Source organism: Ammospiza caudacuta, chromosome 11, assembly GCF_027887145.1.
Source record: "Ammospiza caudacuta isolate bAmmCau1 chromosome 11, bAmmCau1.pri, whole genome shotgun sequence".
Taxonomy (NCBI): domain Eukaryota; kingdom Metazoa; phylum Chordata; class Aves; order Passeriformes; family Passerellidae; genus Ammospiza; species Ammospiza caudacuta.
Genome location: NC_080603.1, coordinates 5,079,172 through 5,094,778, shown reverse-complemented (window position 1 = coordinate 5,094,778; position 15,607 = coordinate 5,079,172). Strand labels below are relative to the sequence as shown.

The window sequence follows — 15,607 nt, the reverse complement described above, 5'->3', positions numbered from 1 at the left end:
AGCACTCTTTGATATTTGCACCTTCTGGATTTAATTCCTGTATGTGTGCAAGTTAACTACCCAGCACGGGTAAAATTTATTTAATTATTGTACATGTGCAAGTTAACTACCCAGCACAGGTAAAATTGATTTCTCCAGCTCTGCAGTGGTGGGAAGCCCTTGGAGCTGGGTGGTCCTGGACTCTCAGCAATGTCCTGAAGGAGTCACAGTGGATTTGAGTTTGGCACAAGATAGTCTTGCCTGCCTTCAGGAAAATGGGTGGGTGGTGTAGAAAGAGAGCACAGCCCCAGTGTGTAACCACAGCCTCTGAAATCCTACTGAGCCTTTGGTCTGAAGACTTAGTCTGAAACTCCTGAGGATATTCTGAATGCCTGGGTTTTGTTAACTGGTACTGTGCAATGTTCCAGAGGTTCTACTTTTTTTTTTTTCCAAACCTGTTTTGTACCTGCTCTGTATAACCTGGACATATGATTTTAGTTCTGGTTTGCTTAGGGACAAAACATGAGGAGACTGCAATTCACATAAAAATATCTGCAGCTTACTTTTGACTGTGTCTGTCCTTAAAATATTTTAGAAATCAACGAAGAAGCAGCCTGCTTCTGGTAGCTCTTTCTTTTCTTTGTTTTTTTTTTTTCCTTTTTTGATTTCCAAGTGGTCTTGTTGATTAAATGAGGAGATGTACTTTTGCTGGGAGGTGAGGGAAAAGCTGTAAGGTCTCCTGGCTTCTGGAATGAACAAATTCTTTTGTCTGCCTAGAGATGGAAAATCCTTTAAAAACCACAACAGCAACACCCAATTGAGAAATCCTGTTTTAGGGCTTCTTCTTTGTGTACATTAAATAAATGAGTGATAAATTTCCTTCTTCTGCAGATGTTTTACTCATCTGTGTTCCATTTCTTTCCATTAATATAAGCAGCTCTGGCAGAGCTGCTGGTTTATGAAAATACAAATTGATTAGGAGGGAGACGCATTTGTGGGCACACACAAATATATGAATCTGAAATTTGCAGGTTAAAGCTTAGAGAAAATTTACACTTACATGGGAAGGTTTGAATGCTGTCTGTCAGTACCACCTGTACCTTAGCAAGGCATTTTGTATTGGGCTTTGTGACATTCCAAGTCATTGATTAGACACTTGAGGAGCCAAGGTTAAGTGCTGCTTTAATTACTTCCTTCTTTTGTAAGTGAGGTTGTTGTTACTGTGACAGTGGGCAGGAATAGCTATGAGGTTAACAGCCTGAAATAGCTTTTTATTATTATTTGAATTGTTGGTTTTTTCCTTTAGCTGGAAGTTGTTTAAAATGTCTCTGGTGCTGTTACTCCCAATCCAGATGGCTTTTTGCCTTTGTTTCAGTTCCTAGATGTGATATTGAGATTTAGTCACCACACATGTCCCAGCTGGGGCCGTGACTCATCCCCAGAGCTGCTGTGGGTTGGCAATCTTGAGTTTCTCAGGATGAAACCTGCCTCTCTCACCCTGTGATGTCAGCTCTTGGGGCAGAAGGGGTGCTGCCTGCAAAGCACACTGACCCGCTTCCTTGAGGAAGGAAATGTTAAGTAAGTGCCTGCAGGCAAGAATAGCTCCTCAGCATGCTCACATTGGTCAGATGGCTTCCCTTCCCTTTTTTGCAATTCCATTTGCATTTTCAGTTAAAGATTCTGGTGTCTGTGCTGGAAATCTGTAATTAGAAACAAGTATCTTACAAGAACTTTATAACTCTGTGTTGTGGTGTTTGGGCTCCAGGACATGGAGCAGCATTTTTAAGTCTTGTTTCTTTGAAGATTTTAAATTCTTGTTGATGCACTTAAAGTGGTTTCAACAACTACAACTGTGGAAAATATCTGAAAGAGGATGAAAATAGAAAAGATACACTGAATTGAAGCAGGAATTAACTACATACAAAATAACTACATAAAACAGATTTTTTTGATGCTGTACCTGTCCAAGTAACACTTTGTAATGGAAATACCTCTTTATTTTACCCTCATGAGCACAGAAAATAACTGCAAATGTGAGTATCCAAATATGAAAAATGTACAGTATTAGTATTTTTTGCTGGCTGCTAATTTCAGTTCCAACAGAATTGCAGCCTGCATATTATGAGTACCAGTAACTGGATGGAGGAAAACAAATAGTATCCCATTAAATAGCAGCTTGTGGAAAATATACTGATTGCTAATGAGGAATTAGACATTTTATCTGGGTTTGTTTTTTGGGTAGATGCTGTGTTATTCCAATAACATAGTTTGTGCTGGGTGTAATGGTGGGGTAACATTTTATTTCTTTCCTTTAGACAGCTTAGAGCTCACACACCATGCTAAACTTTGCATGTCCAGTGATGAATGGATGGATTTGTAAACTGTGGTGATTAAAATAAAATACCTTCATTTCTGAGTTGTTATTTTTACCATACTACCACCTCTAATTACTTATGTTCAGTGTAGTGGATTTTTTGTTTATGAAAATGTGGACATAATGTTGGTAAAACTATTTTTGATAGAGATGATGGTAGAAGCTCCCTAATTATTGCTTCTATTGAGAAAAAAGATTTTTTTCCTTATGTACTTATGCTTTCTGAAATTTAAAGGTTTTCTATTTGGCATTAATGAAATCTCTGCTATATTTTATCTAGTACAAGGGGAATGTGAAGTGATCCATGCATTGATGCGGTTCCAAGATGTGTTGGCAGCTTGTGCTGGTACTCACAGCTTTGCTAAGGCCAGGTGGAAAGGTGTTGGAATGATCTGGCTTTTGTTTTTCAGTGTATTTATGTGACAGTTCGAGGGGGATGGAGTGTGTTGGCAAATACCTGAGGCAGCTTTGATTTTTGTGGCAAGTTGATTTTTGTGCTGCTGGCATCATCTGTTATCCATTGTGGGGAAGGGAAGGACTAATTGAGATATTGGGGAGCTGCAGAATGGAGTTGAACATTCTGACATTTTCTGTTACAAAGGGGGATTTCCCGCATTTTGTGCTGTCCAACAAGAATTCAAAAGATGCAGGAGTAACTTGTGTGTTAAAGTGCTTTATTGTAGTGTTTTCCAATGCTCCCCATCCTTCTGGCAGCTGAGGAGCATTGTCTGGATGAGGAGGAAGGTAAATGATTCAGTGAACCGTGGCTGAAGGGAAAAGTCAGCTTTAGAGAGTGGTAATCACAAAAGAAGACTTGGAATGTCAGAAAAAAACCAGTGGTAGCATTCAGAGGAAATAGGAATGTGCTGAAATTCAGAGGACAGGCAGCAGGAAGGCAGAGGAGTGAGCCAGAGGAGATCATGGGCAGGGTTTCCTCCTACCCTGCAGGGAGGCAGTTCCCACCGTGGGTGGAGTTCAGTGATCCTTCTCTAAGGGTGAGAACAAATTGAGATAAGTGTCTTCAGAGGAAAACGGCACTTTCTAGTAGTGCAGTGTGTAGCAGAGTCAAAGAAACTTTTCCTGCTGTTAATACAGACTTTCAAATTGCATGTTACTGGCCACATTAATGGACAACTAAGAGGAAACTTGCAGAAAATAAAATAATGAAACTGATCAAATATTGCCACTCTTCATCCATGAAGCTTATTTTGGTTGTGTTTTACACAGGTAAAGTTTTAGAGAGAACTTGAAATGAATTTCTTAGTTTGTTTCAGCTAACCTCTAATTAGTTTTTTCTCTTATTACTTAGTTTTAATGATATAAACACCTCAACAATAGTGCTTTGCTAGGCAAATACTTTTAGTATATTAAATAACATTAATGAGTAAAAATATGCTTATGGGTTTGCAATACTGGCATTTGAGACCTCAGAGTTGTAAGCTGAGCTGTACAAAGCAGGCTTATGTCAACCTTCCAGAGACTTTAAAATGTGTGTCTAATTATGGAAGGTTAAGTATACTGAATTTTAGGTTTTTTTCTTTTTCCCTAAGGCCATGTGGTTATGATATTATTGAGATTCCATAATGCCTCCTGCCGTGACAGACAGCCTTGACATCTGGGCAGTGGATTCACAGATTGGTGCTGATGGCTCAATATCTGTGGACTTCCTGTTGCCCACTGGAATCTACATCAACCTGGATGTCCCTCGAGATGCCACCATATCTCAGATTAAACAGGTAACACCAAATGGGCAGTTAGCTGAGGTTTGGAATGAGGGCTGGTTCTCATTTTGGCCTGCCCTCTGGCAAATCAAGTCATGAATTTTAGCAGGCATAGAAATGAGGTACTGGAGGCACGTGCCCAGCAGATTGACTGATAAAGGAATGTGTCTGGGGGGGTCAGCACTGGGTTTGGGCAGGGGGCAAGGGTTGGAAAGTGGCTTCTTGCTGATAGTTACACTTCAGCAGAGGTTATTCTAATAGCTCCAATTAATACTGTACTGCTACTCTGAACCTTTTTCTAACACATTGACAGACCATTGTTTGCTGAGCTAACATTGCCCTGATTAGATTTTTAAAGTCACAGATTGGGCTCCTGCTTCTGTTGACTGGCACCAAAGATAATTGCTTTAAAAACTGCATCTGCCTCTTCTTAAAGGTTTTGTACAAATTGGAGCAGCACTTAAAACACGATGGAATGTCCAAACAAAGGGAAGGGCAGAATGTAAGGAAGTGACCACAGACACTAAAAAGCAATCTAATGACCTTTGATCAGATAATGGCCATGTGAGGACGTTTCCTAATTCCTCAGTAACTTCTCCCAGTGAATGAATTACAGCACAGACTAACCTACTCCTAATACATCAAGTGATTTCAAGTGATAAAGATTTTGAAAACAAATGTGTAAGTGACAGCAATAAGGGATTGGAGCTAAACTGCCTGGTTGCCTTGCTGCTTGTGGCACAGGGAAACTTAACATGCCATGAATATATACTGTTGATGTTTAGCTGTTCCCCAAGAAAAGGAATGCTGATGCTAACTCCAGAGGTCTGTCCTGGAAATCACTCAGGATAGACACTAGAAGTGAGACAAAGTAAACATACAGTGATTTATAGTGGTAAAATTTAAACAAGTTAGCAAACATGTTTCTTTTCTATTTTTTGGGGATCATAAATGGAAATGAATGTACCTTCAGTACTTTAAGATACGTCCCTATTTTCTGTTTTGGGGTTTTTTTTTCATTTATTTCTTTGTTTTCATTGCAGCTGTTATGGAAGCAGGCACATTCCTACCCACTCTTTCATCTCCTCATGGAGATTGACTCTTACATGTTCTCATGTGTGAATCAGACTGCTGTACATGAAGAATTAGAGGATGAAACACGGAGACTTTGTGATGTTAGACCCTTTCTTCCTGTCCTTAAACTAGTGACAAGGAACTGTGATCCAGGAGAAAAGTTGGATTCCAAAATAGGTGTCCTAATAGGCAAAGGTAATTCCATTTATTTTTTTGAGAAATGAGGTTAAACTTTGTTGTGGATGAGGGTCTTAATTGGGCAGGGAGGAGTGGATTTAAAGAAAAAACTGTTAAAAATTCAGTATTTCCCTTTGTCAAACAAGTACTGATGTAATTGGAAAGAATTTAAATACTCAACATGAAACACATGCAAGTTATTTAAAGCTACTTTCTGTATTGCATTTCAGCAATGTATTGCTACATCAATCAGGAACAAATTTTATTTTGTAGATGAGGAGAAAATATATATTATTATTAAATGAAGAACAGCATAATCCTTGAGCAGTGTTATCATAAATAACCTCCCAGAAAACTGGATACTCAGAAGGAGCTAGAAATTATTATGATTTTATTATACGTGGTGTCTGAGTTGGTTAACAATGATTCTTGCTTTTGCTCTCAATTGTGACACTAATTTTCATCAAACAATGAAATGCTATTTTTAAAGGTTTCACAGTAACTTATTCGTGATGTTATTTCAGAGTTTTCAGTTTTTAAATCTAGTCTGCATGGTTATACAATCAAGATTGACAGGGTCATATGAGGTCATACCTCTTGTTTTAAAACAATGAGCCATTGTTAGGTCTCTTATAAAGACTGCAGGTTTTGTTTAGATTTCAGCAGTGCACTGTCTGCCTATTTGTTAGAGCTGACAATGGGAACAGTTGGTCAGTTTAACCATTCAGACAGATCCTGACAGATTCGGAGAGAGATTCACGTTCTGTGATTGAATATTTGGTTTATCAGAGCTGTGTGAGATCCTGCCTTAAGCAGCCCCTATTCTGTACCTTAGCATGGAAAAAAAGTGCTCCTGTCTGAGTTTCTAAACTTAGTGCTTTGTTCTCAGAAGGTGCTGGGTGCTTTGTGTGATTTGGACAATGTCCTTCAAAGTTCACCAGTGAAGATAAAGACATTTGCAGGCCCTACATGCCCTGAAGTACCAAAAAGTCACAGCTTTCCATTGTATCATAGGAACATGGGATGGTTTGGGTTGAAAGGGACCTTTTAAAGGTCATCTCATTCCACCACCCTGCTGTGGGCTGGGACACATTCAACTGGACCAGGTTGCTCAGAGCCTGTCCAGTCTGACCTTGACCGTGTCCAGGATGGGGCATCCACCACCTCTGTGGGCAACTGCTGCCAGTGTCTCACTACCCTCCTTGTAAAACATTTCTTCTTTACATATAATCTAAATCTACCCTCTTTTAATTTAAGAACTCCCCAGAGCTTGCTTTTCTCCAGGCTCTCTCAGCCCATCTCCACTGCAGAGGTGCTCCAGCCCTCTGAGCCTCTTTGTGGCCTCCTCTGGAGTCTCTCCAGCAGGTCCCTGTCCCCCTGTGCTGGGGGCCCAGAAGAGAGGGGCAGAATCTCCTCCCCAGCCCGCCTGCCTTCAGTGCTTGTGATACAGCCCAGGACATGTTTGGCTTTCTGGGCTCTGAGTGCTCGTGGCCATGTCATGTCCAGCTCATCCACCAGCACCCCCAAATCCTTCTGGGTAGGGCTGCTCCCCATCCTCCAGCCTGTGTTGATCCTGGGGGTTGCTGTGACCCAGGGGCAGGACCTTGCATTGGTCTTGTTGAACCTCTGTGAGATTCCCATGTGCCCACTTGTTGAGCTTGTTTGGGTTGCTGTAGCTGGCATCCCCTCCTTTGGCTGTGTCACCACACCCCCCAGCTGGGTGTCGTCTGCAGCTCTTCAGGGCCTCTGTCCATGTCATTAATGAAGCTAGTTAATAACTTTGGTGACCCTGAGGGACACTGCTTGTCACTCCTGTCCATTGGGACTCTGAGCTGGTGACTGTGACCCTCTGGATGTGCCCATCTGACCAATTTCACACCCACTGAGCAGTCCCCCATCCAATACATCTCTTTCCAGTTTAGAGACAAGGACATTATGGGGCCCATGTCCAAGGCCTTTCAGAAGCCACAACCACAGCCATCCCCTTGTCCTCTGATGTCACTCAATCACAGAAGGCCACCAAGTGGTCAGGCAGGAGTTGCCCTGTGTGTTTGTTCTTTACATGTTTTGGAAAAGGAACTTAACTGGTCTTGAGTTGGTAGAAATTTTAGTCATGTCATTTTGACGTGAGTAGAGGATTTTCTTCTTTGACTTTTAAAGAAAATTTAAAAGGATGATATCATCTTTCTGGGCAATTAAAAAACCTCTATAGCTTGAAAGCACTTCTGCTCTGTGATCTTTACAATGCATTTACTGTGGTTTTTAAAATTTGCTCTTGTGAGGAGAGACTTAAAACTTTCAAACTACCTTGAATTCAGGGTAAGGTTGGATTTTTTACTTCATAGTAGCTAGGAGATACATTGGTTCTTGTTTAAAATAAACACTCATGCCAATTGTACAAGTAACTTTGAAAAACACTGATGTACAGGACAATGTAGAACCCAGCTCAGCTTTGAGCATCCATTTTGGATGGGATGTCTGAAGGAAACCACCTGTGCCACCTTAACTTCAAGACAGTAACAGTTTTGATGGTATGGGCAGTATTTTTACAGCTGTGTATCCTTTTGCTTCCTTGAATTCTTTCAGGTCTCCATGAGTTTGATGCCTTACAAGATCCTGAAGTGAATGACTTCCGAGCTAAAATGAGGAGAATCAGTGAGGAAAAGATTCAGTCCCTTGTGGGTCTCTCCTGGATGGACTGGTTGAAGCACACTTATCCACCAGAGCAGGAGCCTGTGATCCCAGAGAGCTTCCAAGATAAGCTCTACAATGGAAACCTTGTGGTGGCTGTTCATTTTGATAACTGCCAGGTAGGAATGGTTGTTCATGTTTCATGAGCTGTTCTTGGTCCAGGTCTGAATTGGCATGGATTGCTCAAGGATATAAATGAAATAGAGCACTTATATTGTGGTGTTTGCAAAGTCTTTCAGCAGGATCCTTGACTCTTGAAAGAAAGTGAGGATGTGAGCCCACAGCTGAGAATTGAACTTCTAAAGTCTGATTACAGTTCAGCTTCTAGAGGCAAAATGTACAGTTGTATCTTCTGTATTACTTCACATTTGTTTAAATGTAAAACATAGTTCAAAGTTGTCAGGACTTGTTTTGCCAGCTGTTCCTGTGTTGCTTCACTTACATTCAGTTTTGAGCTCAGTTCATCAGAGATTGCTGGTGATTGGTAGCACCATATTGAACACACTTGTCTCTGTGTGTGACTCACTGAACATCTTTGAGGTTGATCTGATAATTACATTGACAAATAACTTTAAAACATTACAAAAGAAGAATCAGTATTTCCTTTACTAGAAATGCACGTAGAAAACCAAGCATTGAGACTTAGCTTTTCATTAAGGCTAGCAAAACTATAGTTTATTTTAAAAATAAAACCCCCTTTAGTGTCTGCTAGGAAAACATGAAACGTTTTAGCATGAGTTTTTATGATGTTGCAGTTACTCTGACTGTGCTTGAATCCAGTATTCCCATTGCCCTTTTTTGCACTCTGTTCTTTTGGATAACCATGAATAATCAGCACTGGAAACCTTAAAAATCTTACAAGTGTGTAAATGCATCAGGCTAGATTTGGTGTCCATTTTGACCCAAGTGCCAGAGGCTGATTTTCTAATGATTCAGATTATTTTAGTTACAAAGCTGAATTATTTCTGGCACTAACCTTTTAAACTTTAAAGGTTTAAAGTGGTACACACATCTGCCTCTGGGGACACTGAATGTAGAGACAAAAGCTAAATTTGGTTACCAGTAGCCCCAGTTGATGTTGGATGCATAGGTGTTTTATGACAAAACATTTTCCAGTCCTCTTCATCTTAAGAGAGAATTTGTGTTGTCCAGGAGTGAGATTATCTTCATCCCTTGATTAAATACTGCATCTATATGCCTGTGCTGACAGGACAAAAGCAGTGCAAAAGTTCTTGCTGGTGCAGAATGTATTTGCCTGCCACTATAATAGCTTAGGCTGCTGACATTTCAAATGTTTCAAATGCTTCTGCTGCCAGCTCTGACCTTCAGAGCTATTAACAGTTCAAATCTGAACTGCTTGTTAGAGCAGTAAACTTCCAGACTTTGCTGCTTGCACTGAGCACTGGAATCATCCCAGGAGAGTAAGAGAGGAAGGTGTGGGCACTGTTCTGTCAATTCTTGCAGCTGCAAGATTGAGAGAAGGAAATATTGAAGCAGTTTTTGTCTGGAAGGTGTGGGTGAGCTGTAAGGGCTTCATGGTTGTCTCTGGAGCAGGAGAGACTGCTCCCCATCTCTGTGACATGTCTGTTCAGATCATCTGGGGAGCAAGGCAGCTGTCAGACAGCACCAGCTTCCTGTGAAGAAAAAGTGTTATTCCCTGTCTGCCACTAGCAGTTATGGCAGGAGGAGAAAGCCTTCACATTGGGACAGCTTTCTGAAAGGAGGAAGCTGTTGTGGACCAGGCAGAAACTGAGAAAACACAGAATTAATTTGCTGTATCTCTGCAGAGTTTGCTTGTTCCATTGGGCAGCTTGGCTCCTTACCAGTCTATATAAACAAAGCACAAGTCAAAAGAATCTAAGCAGACAACACTGACAACACATTTGTCAATAACTGGGTTTAGGGTGCTCACATCTTCAGAATTGGACATGTAAAAAAAAAAAAAAAAACCTTGAAAAAAATAAAACAACAAAACGCCCAGTACCTCCTGAATCAACCTTTGCAAACAAACCTGTATAAAGCATAATGTGGTAGATGAAGGGAGATAGATTTCACAGAAGATTTTGTAATTTAGGAACTTGAAATTAATTTATACCTCCTTTTTAATTTACAAAAAGGAGTACCTTCTTACCTTTATCTTTTTAGAACACATTAAAATTAGAGATACTTTGGAAATAGGTTGATAGCTTCTAAGGGTTTTAATTAAAAACTTTCTTAAAAAAAATGCAGTCTTTCCATACTGTGTTCAGAATGCTACAGGTATTGGCCACTACTCCTCTTTTCAGCTCTCCTCCCAATGTGGTGGTGGTTTTCTACATTAATTACATTCACAGTTTCTTCTGCTTTCTTACTTGAAGCTTTTTCTTCTGAGTTCAGTGGTACTTAAAAAGAGGATAACTTGCTTGTGGCCAGAAAGATGAAAAGTTAACACCTCTAGTACTGCTAAATACTTTGAAATGCATCATGACTAATTGTCTCGCTCATTCAACATTCCAAAATAGAACCTTCTAGATCAATACATTGTTCTAGCAGTCTTTAATTCACTGCTAAATCAAATAAAGGCCTATGTTTTTAAAAGTACTTCTGATAATATGAAACTTAGAGAATTAACACCTTACAGCTTTTAGGTTGTGTGTGATTTTGATTGCCCTGAACATACAGAGTCTAACTGTTAAAATAGTCTGGATTTAACAGTTATTATTTCTACCTGTTTTTTTATGTGTGCTACAATTTTAGCCTTGTTTGTCTGCCTAAGACAAGTTTGACCTTCATTATCCCTGCTTGTGTTTTGTTAGGATGTATTTAGTTTCCAGGTGTCTCCTAACATGAATCCCATCAAGCTGAACGAGCTGGCAATCCGAAAACGTTTGACTATCCATGGAAAAGAGGATGAGGAAGTTGATCCTGCTGATTATGTGCTGCAAGTTAGTGGAAGGCTGGAATATGTCTTTGGTGATCACCCATTAATTCAGTTCCAGGTACACAGAGTTTTTTGGAACTTGATGTAACAATTCCCTGCTGCCTTGTCCAAAGTTGCTTCCTCCCATCCCTCCTATCCCATTACTGAACATCGACATCCCCCTCCTCATGTCTGCAGTGTAAAACACATGAGCACCATTCCCTTTGTAGCTCTGGAATGAATTCTTTGTTCCTGTGGTTTGGAAGTTGCTGTAGGAATATTCTGCTGCCTCTAACAGCTGCTTTCCCTGGGCTTTCAGTATATCCTCAACTGTGTGATGAGCAGGACCCTTCCCCAGCTGACCCTGGTGGAGTGCTGCACCATCAAGAAGATGTGTGAGCAGGAGATGATTGCCATAGAAGCTGCCATCAACCGAAAATCCTCCAGCCTTCCTCTTCCTCTGCCACCAAAAAAAAGAGCAACAACTGTGAGTTGGTGGGGAGAATGTCTGATAGCCAAAGGGAGCAGCGACTCGTGGCACATAAATCACAGAGCCTGAGGTTTGTGCTGTGGCTGCTGTGCTCCAGTGGAGGTCACTTGGGTCAACTCCGAGCCTTCTCTTGCTTGGCAGATTTACCTCAGAAACAGAAATGTGGACAGGTCTTTGCTCTATTACACACTCTGCAGTTATTCAGAATGAACAATAAATTTTGAATTGTCAGGATGTAGTACATGATGTATGTTCTCACCCCTAGAAAACTCTCTTCTAGCTGAGTTTTTACTTCATCTCCTTTTGTAGCTATGATGACCAATTTATCTTTCTGGATTTCAAATTTATATTTTTAACTGCACTTTTTTCCTTTGTATTTGATATTTTTGCTTAAAATGCTTGGCTTACAAAATAGGTCTCAATGTTACAGTGGTGAAGAGTGAACTTGTATCTTTGTTTCTCTCCTCAGAGTGTATGGGATATTTCCAACCCTTTCAAGATTATCCTATTAAAGGGCAATAAACTAAACACAGAAGAAAATGCCAAAGTAAGTAACTGTGTCTGGTGTCAGAAGACATTCTGTTTGTTGTTTATTGATTTTAATGCTAAGCGAGCTCAAAATCATACAGATTTCAGCATTTTTAATTATTCCCAATTGCATTGGTAGCATTGGTCAAAATCTGGCTTTATTGCTAAAACATTCCTTTATTGTCTGAAGCTGGATATGTGCATTGGAACATTGCAATCATTGTGGCAGTATGACGTAAGTGTTCATTGGTATTTGATTTTTTTTAAAAAAAGGTTTCCCTAAAGTGCTAATAGTGGTGTGAAATGAGCTCATTTTAAATAGATTGTCATAAACACCTTGCACAAGTCAATTAAATATTAAGTGTTTTAAAATGCAACATGGTATTTTAGTAGTCCTGAATATATTCTGTATGTCTAAACTTGGGCTGTATGCTTCTATACAATCTGTCTTTTATTTTCTACACATGAGGAGCACAAAGAAAGAAAGCTGGAGTATCATTTCCTGTAAAAATATACATGACTGGGCTACTGACTGCTATACAGACCACAAGTTGTTAACACGTGGGGATTTATTACTCAGCTACTTTAATGCCTTACCAAACACTTGCCTGTGAGGTAGAACAACATTAAACTCCTTTATTTTGTTCAGAAATCAGTGAATTGTGTAGCCAATCCTGTAGACAAGGAAGATACCTGGTTAACCATTGATATTTTCTGTTCTCATCTTATATTCAGGGTATTTGGTGCATTTTTTTCTTTCAAAACTGTTGTTACAACCTCCTTGTAAATTAAAAATCCTACATTTTGGTCAACACCAAAAAGAAGTTCTACATTACAGATAAATGAGCCATAGTTACATTTTAGTACCTGAGATGCTGTGATTGTGGCAACCAGATGTTTTCCTCTTTTTTGTCTAAACCATTATTTAGCTAGTCCCAATATCTTCTTAACCCTCCTCTGTAGACCCTTAAGTTTTTAAAAGGAAAAATAAAAGAGCTGGAGGATTCTGGAAGGAACATAGCTGTCAGGAGTTTCTAGGGTGGGTTTTTTCATGCTTAGAAAAGTGACTTTTTGTTCATTTCACTATGCTTTTAGGGGAAAAACAAAGTATTTTCTGAGTTTGAGAAGAAACAGGAAAAATGGGCAGTTCTTTCACACTGGCACCTGTGGGCACCATCTAAATGTTATTTAGTATTTTGAATGCTTTTCAGTCTTGAAAAATTAAATTCCTGTGGATAACCTAGGACAGGAATAAATGCAGTGACCCTGCAAACCTGTGTATGCTTCCCTGCCTTGTTTGTCTGCACTGTTACACTCTCAATAGTGACAATTTTGTATTTGTTTTCCAGTCCTGATTCTAAGGCTGTTTAATTCACTGCCATTGTTCCTTTAGCCCCACTGTGCTGTGGATAAGCCAATATTCATCCATTTCTGCTGAACCCACCACCAAGGTTCACAAATGCAGTATTTGTAGTGGGGAACAAAACATTTGTCAGCTGGGTAGCACTGCCCTAGTGTGAGCTGGGTTGGGGACATCCACCTAGGGCACAAGTGACCTCACCCAGCAGTCCAACACCCCATTTTCCAAATACATGATATTGAAAATTGCCTTTCTTTTCTCTTGGTATTTGGCCACCCCATCAGTACACACCATTTCATTCAAAAAGGGGCATGGTGGAATGAAGAGAAAAAAATTGGGGTTCAAACCCTTACATGAACAGGATCAGAAGTCATAGAATTAAAGAGGTGAATTATTTTTCTTACCCAAAGCCACTATCAAATTTAATATCTCTCTCTTTGCCTTGCAGCGCTCAGCAATAATATGATGGCTTAAAGTGTATATGAGGAAGGTTGATTCAGAAATAGAGGGAACCTGAAACATCAGATCACTTTGACATATTTAACATTGAGGATTTCTTTTTGGTGTTGAGCCAAAAGATTACATTTGTGGGGTTTTCTCTCTCTGTCTCTCTCTCTCTCACTGATATTTTGGAAGGCCACCTGAAAGAAGTTGGCACATTTCACTCTGCAGTTTTCTGTGTATATATGTTATGGAACAGAAATGTAGAAATGAAACAGAAAAATGAAGAAAGAACAGAAAAACATCTTAGCATTGACATGTAATGAGTTTAATTTCAGTGCCAGTAACTCCAGGTTCTTTGTCTAGTTGTCCTTCTCCTTTCCTGATCCTTATTTTAATTGTTCATGCTACCTGGTTTTGTTGGTTCCTGGGTACTAAAGACAAAACAAACCCTGGAAATCTTGTGCATTGTTATTATTACTGCAGGTGACTCCTGATGTTAGGGTCAGCAGTGTTCCCTCTATACATTTTTAGAAATAGTTTCAATAAAAAGTGAGCTTTTCCTTAAGCTGAAAAAAAACCCCAAACATTTCTCATTTATAAGCACAAGTTGGTTCTACCTCAAGATTTTAATTTGTATTCAGAAAATCAGTCTTAACTTCTTCACTGTGCTTAGTTGTTTGTTTGATGGAATTTATATGTATGTATGTTCTATATATTATTCTATGCAGAATTCTGTAGGTTCTGTGATAATCTTAAAACCTCTCATTTCTTTGTGGCAGGTTCATGTTAGGGCTGGTCTTTTCCATGGCACAGAGCTCCTTTGTAAAACAATTGTGAGCACAGAAATATCTGGGAGAAGTGACCACGTTTGGAATGAAGTGCTGGAGTTTGAAATCAATGTCTGTGATCTGCCAAGGATGGCAAGGCTCTGCTTTGCTGTTTATGCTGTCATGGATAAGATGAAAACTAAAAAGTCCACCAAGGCAATGAATCCTTCCAAATACCAAACCATTAGGAAAGCAGGAAAAGTGGTAATTATCTCATTTGTTTTTCTTGAGTGATCTCATTATATCAAAATGAGCATCCAGAAATCTTTCCTTGTCCTCACTTGTGCTCAAGAATGCAAAATGCAAAGATATTAAAAGCAGTGTATGTATTAAGAATTGCACATCTTGGTATGAAAACTTTTGATATTTCTCAGTGATTAATTTCTTTTTTGAAAGGTATTACCATTTGGAAAAAACTCCAAGCCATCCAGTCAATTTTATGTATTTGCAGTGTTTTCTCTATAATATTTGCTGGCATCTTCATTTCCATATAACAATTCTTTCCTTTGGCAGCATTATCCTGTAGCCTGGGTGAATACCATGGTGTTTGATTATAAAGGACACTTGAGGAATGGAGAACTGGTACTGCACAGCTGGTCATCATTTCCTGGTAAACCTCAGCTTTTCAGATTTGCACTTTGGCTGTGGGAAAGAGTGGGTGCAAGCAAGAACAGTATATTTACTGTATGCATGTTCAGATCTCTTGTAATAATCTCTTTATACTTGTAATTTTTATGTGTATATATATACAGCATTTTAATCTCTTTCCTGAAAGCATTGTTTAGCAGGAAAGAGGAAGAGCAAGAAGTAGTGTTCTAAAAGTTTCATCCATATGATCCAGAGGGTTTGTCCTGCTTTGCAGAAGCTGCAGATCTCACTGGGATTTGTTTCAGTGTGGGGATAGCTCAGCTTCCCTGGACTATTATGTTTCCTTAAGGAAATCAGTTTCTCATGGGGTGATAATCCAACATTTGGGAATGCAGGAGGTGGTTTATGTTGGAAATACAGGGCATTGCACTGAAAGTGCTGTGTAGCAGAACATG

The 15,607-nt window shown here is 39.6% G+C and overlaps 1 protein-coding gene across 2 annotated transcripts in view; it reads left to right on the top strand.

Annotated features, from left to right (window-relative positions):
• The window catches only part of PIK3CB (phosphatidylinositol-4,5-bisphosphate 3-kinase catalytic subunit beta), an 87,638-nt gene that overhangs the window by 46,346 nt on the left and 25,685 nt on the right, over positions 1–15,607 (top strand). Inside the window, exons 4-11 of one of the 2 annotated variants that reach the window (XM_058811959.1) lie at positions 3,904–4,089; positions 5,118–5,343; positions 7,912–8,135; positions 10,812–10,994; positions 11,235–11,402; positions 11,875–11,952; positions 14,517–14,768; positions 15,078–15,174. In XM_058811959.1, coding sequence (XP_058667942.1) covers positions 3,937–4,089; positions 5,118–5,343; positions 7,912–8,135; positions 10,812–10,994; positions 11,235–11,402; positions 11,875–11,952; positions 14,517–14,768; positions 15,078–15,174 — 1,381 coding nt within the window. In that variant the 5' untranslated portion in view covers positions 3,904–3,936. Of the gene's footprint in view, positions 1–3,903; positions 4,090–5,117; positions 5,344–7,911; positions 8,136–10,811; positions 10,995–11,234; positions 11,576–11,874; positions 11,953–14,516; positions 14,769–15,077; positions 15,175–15,607 lie in introns of those variants that run through there. The other variant, XM_058811960.1, reaches the window with a different exon arrangement.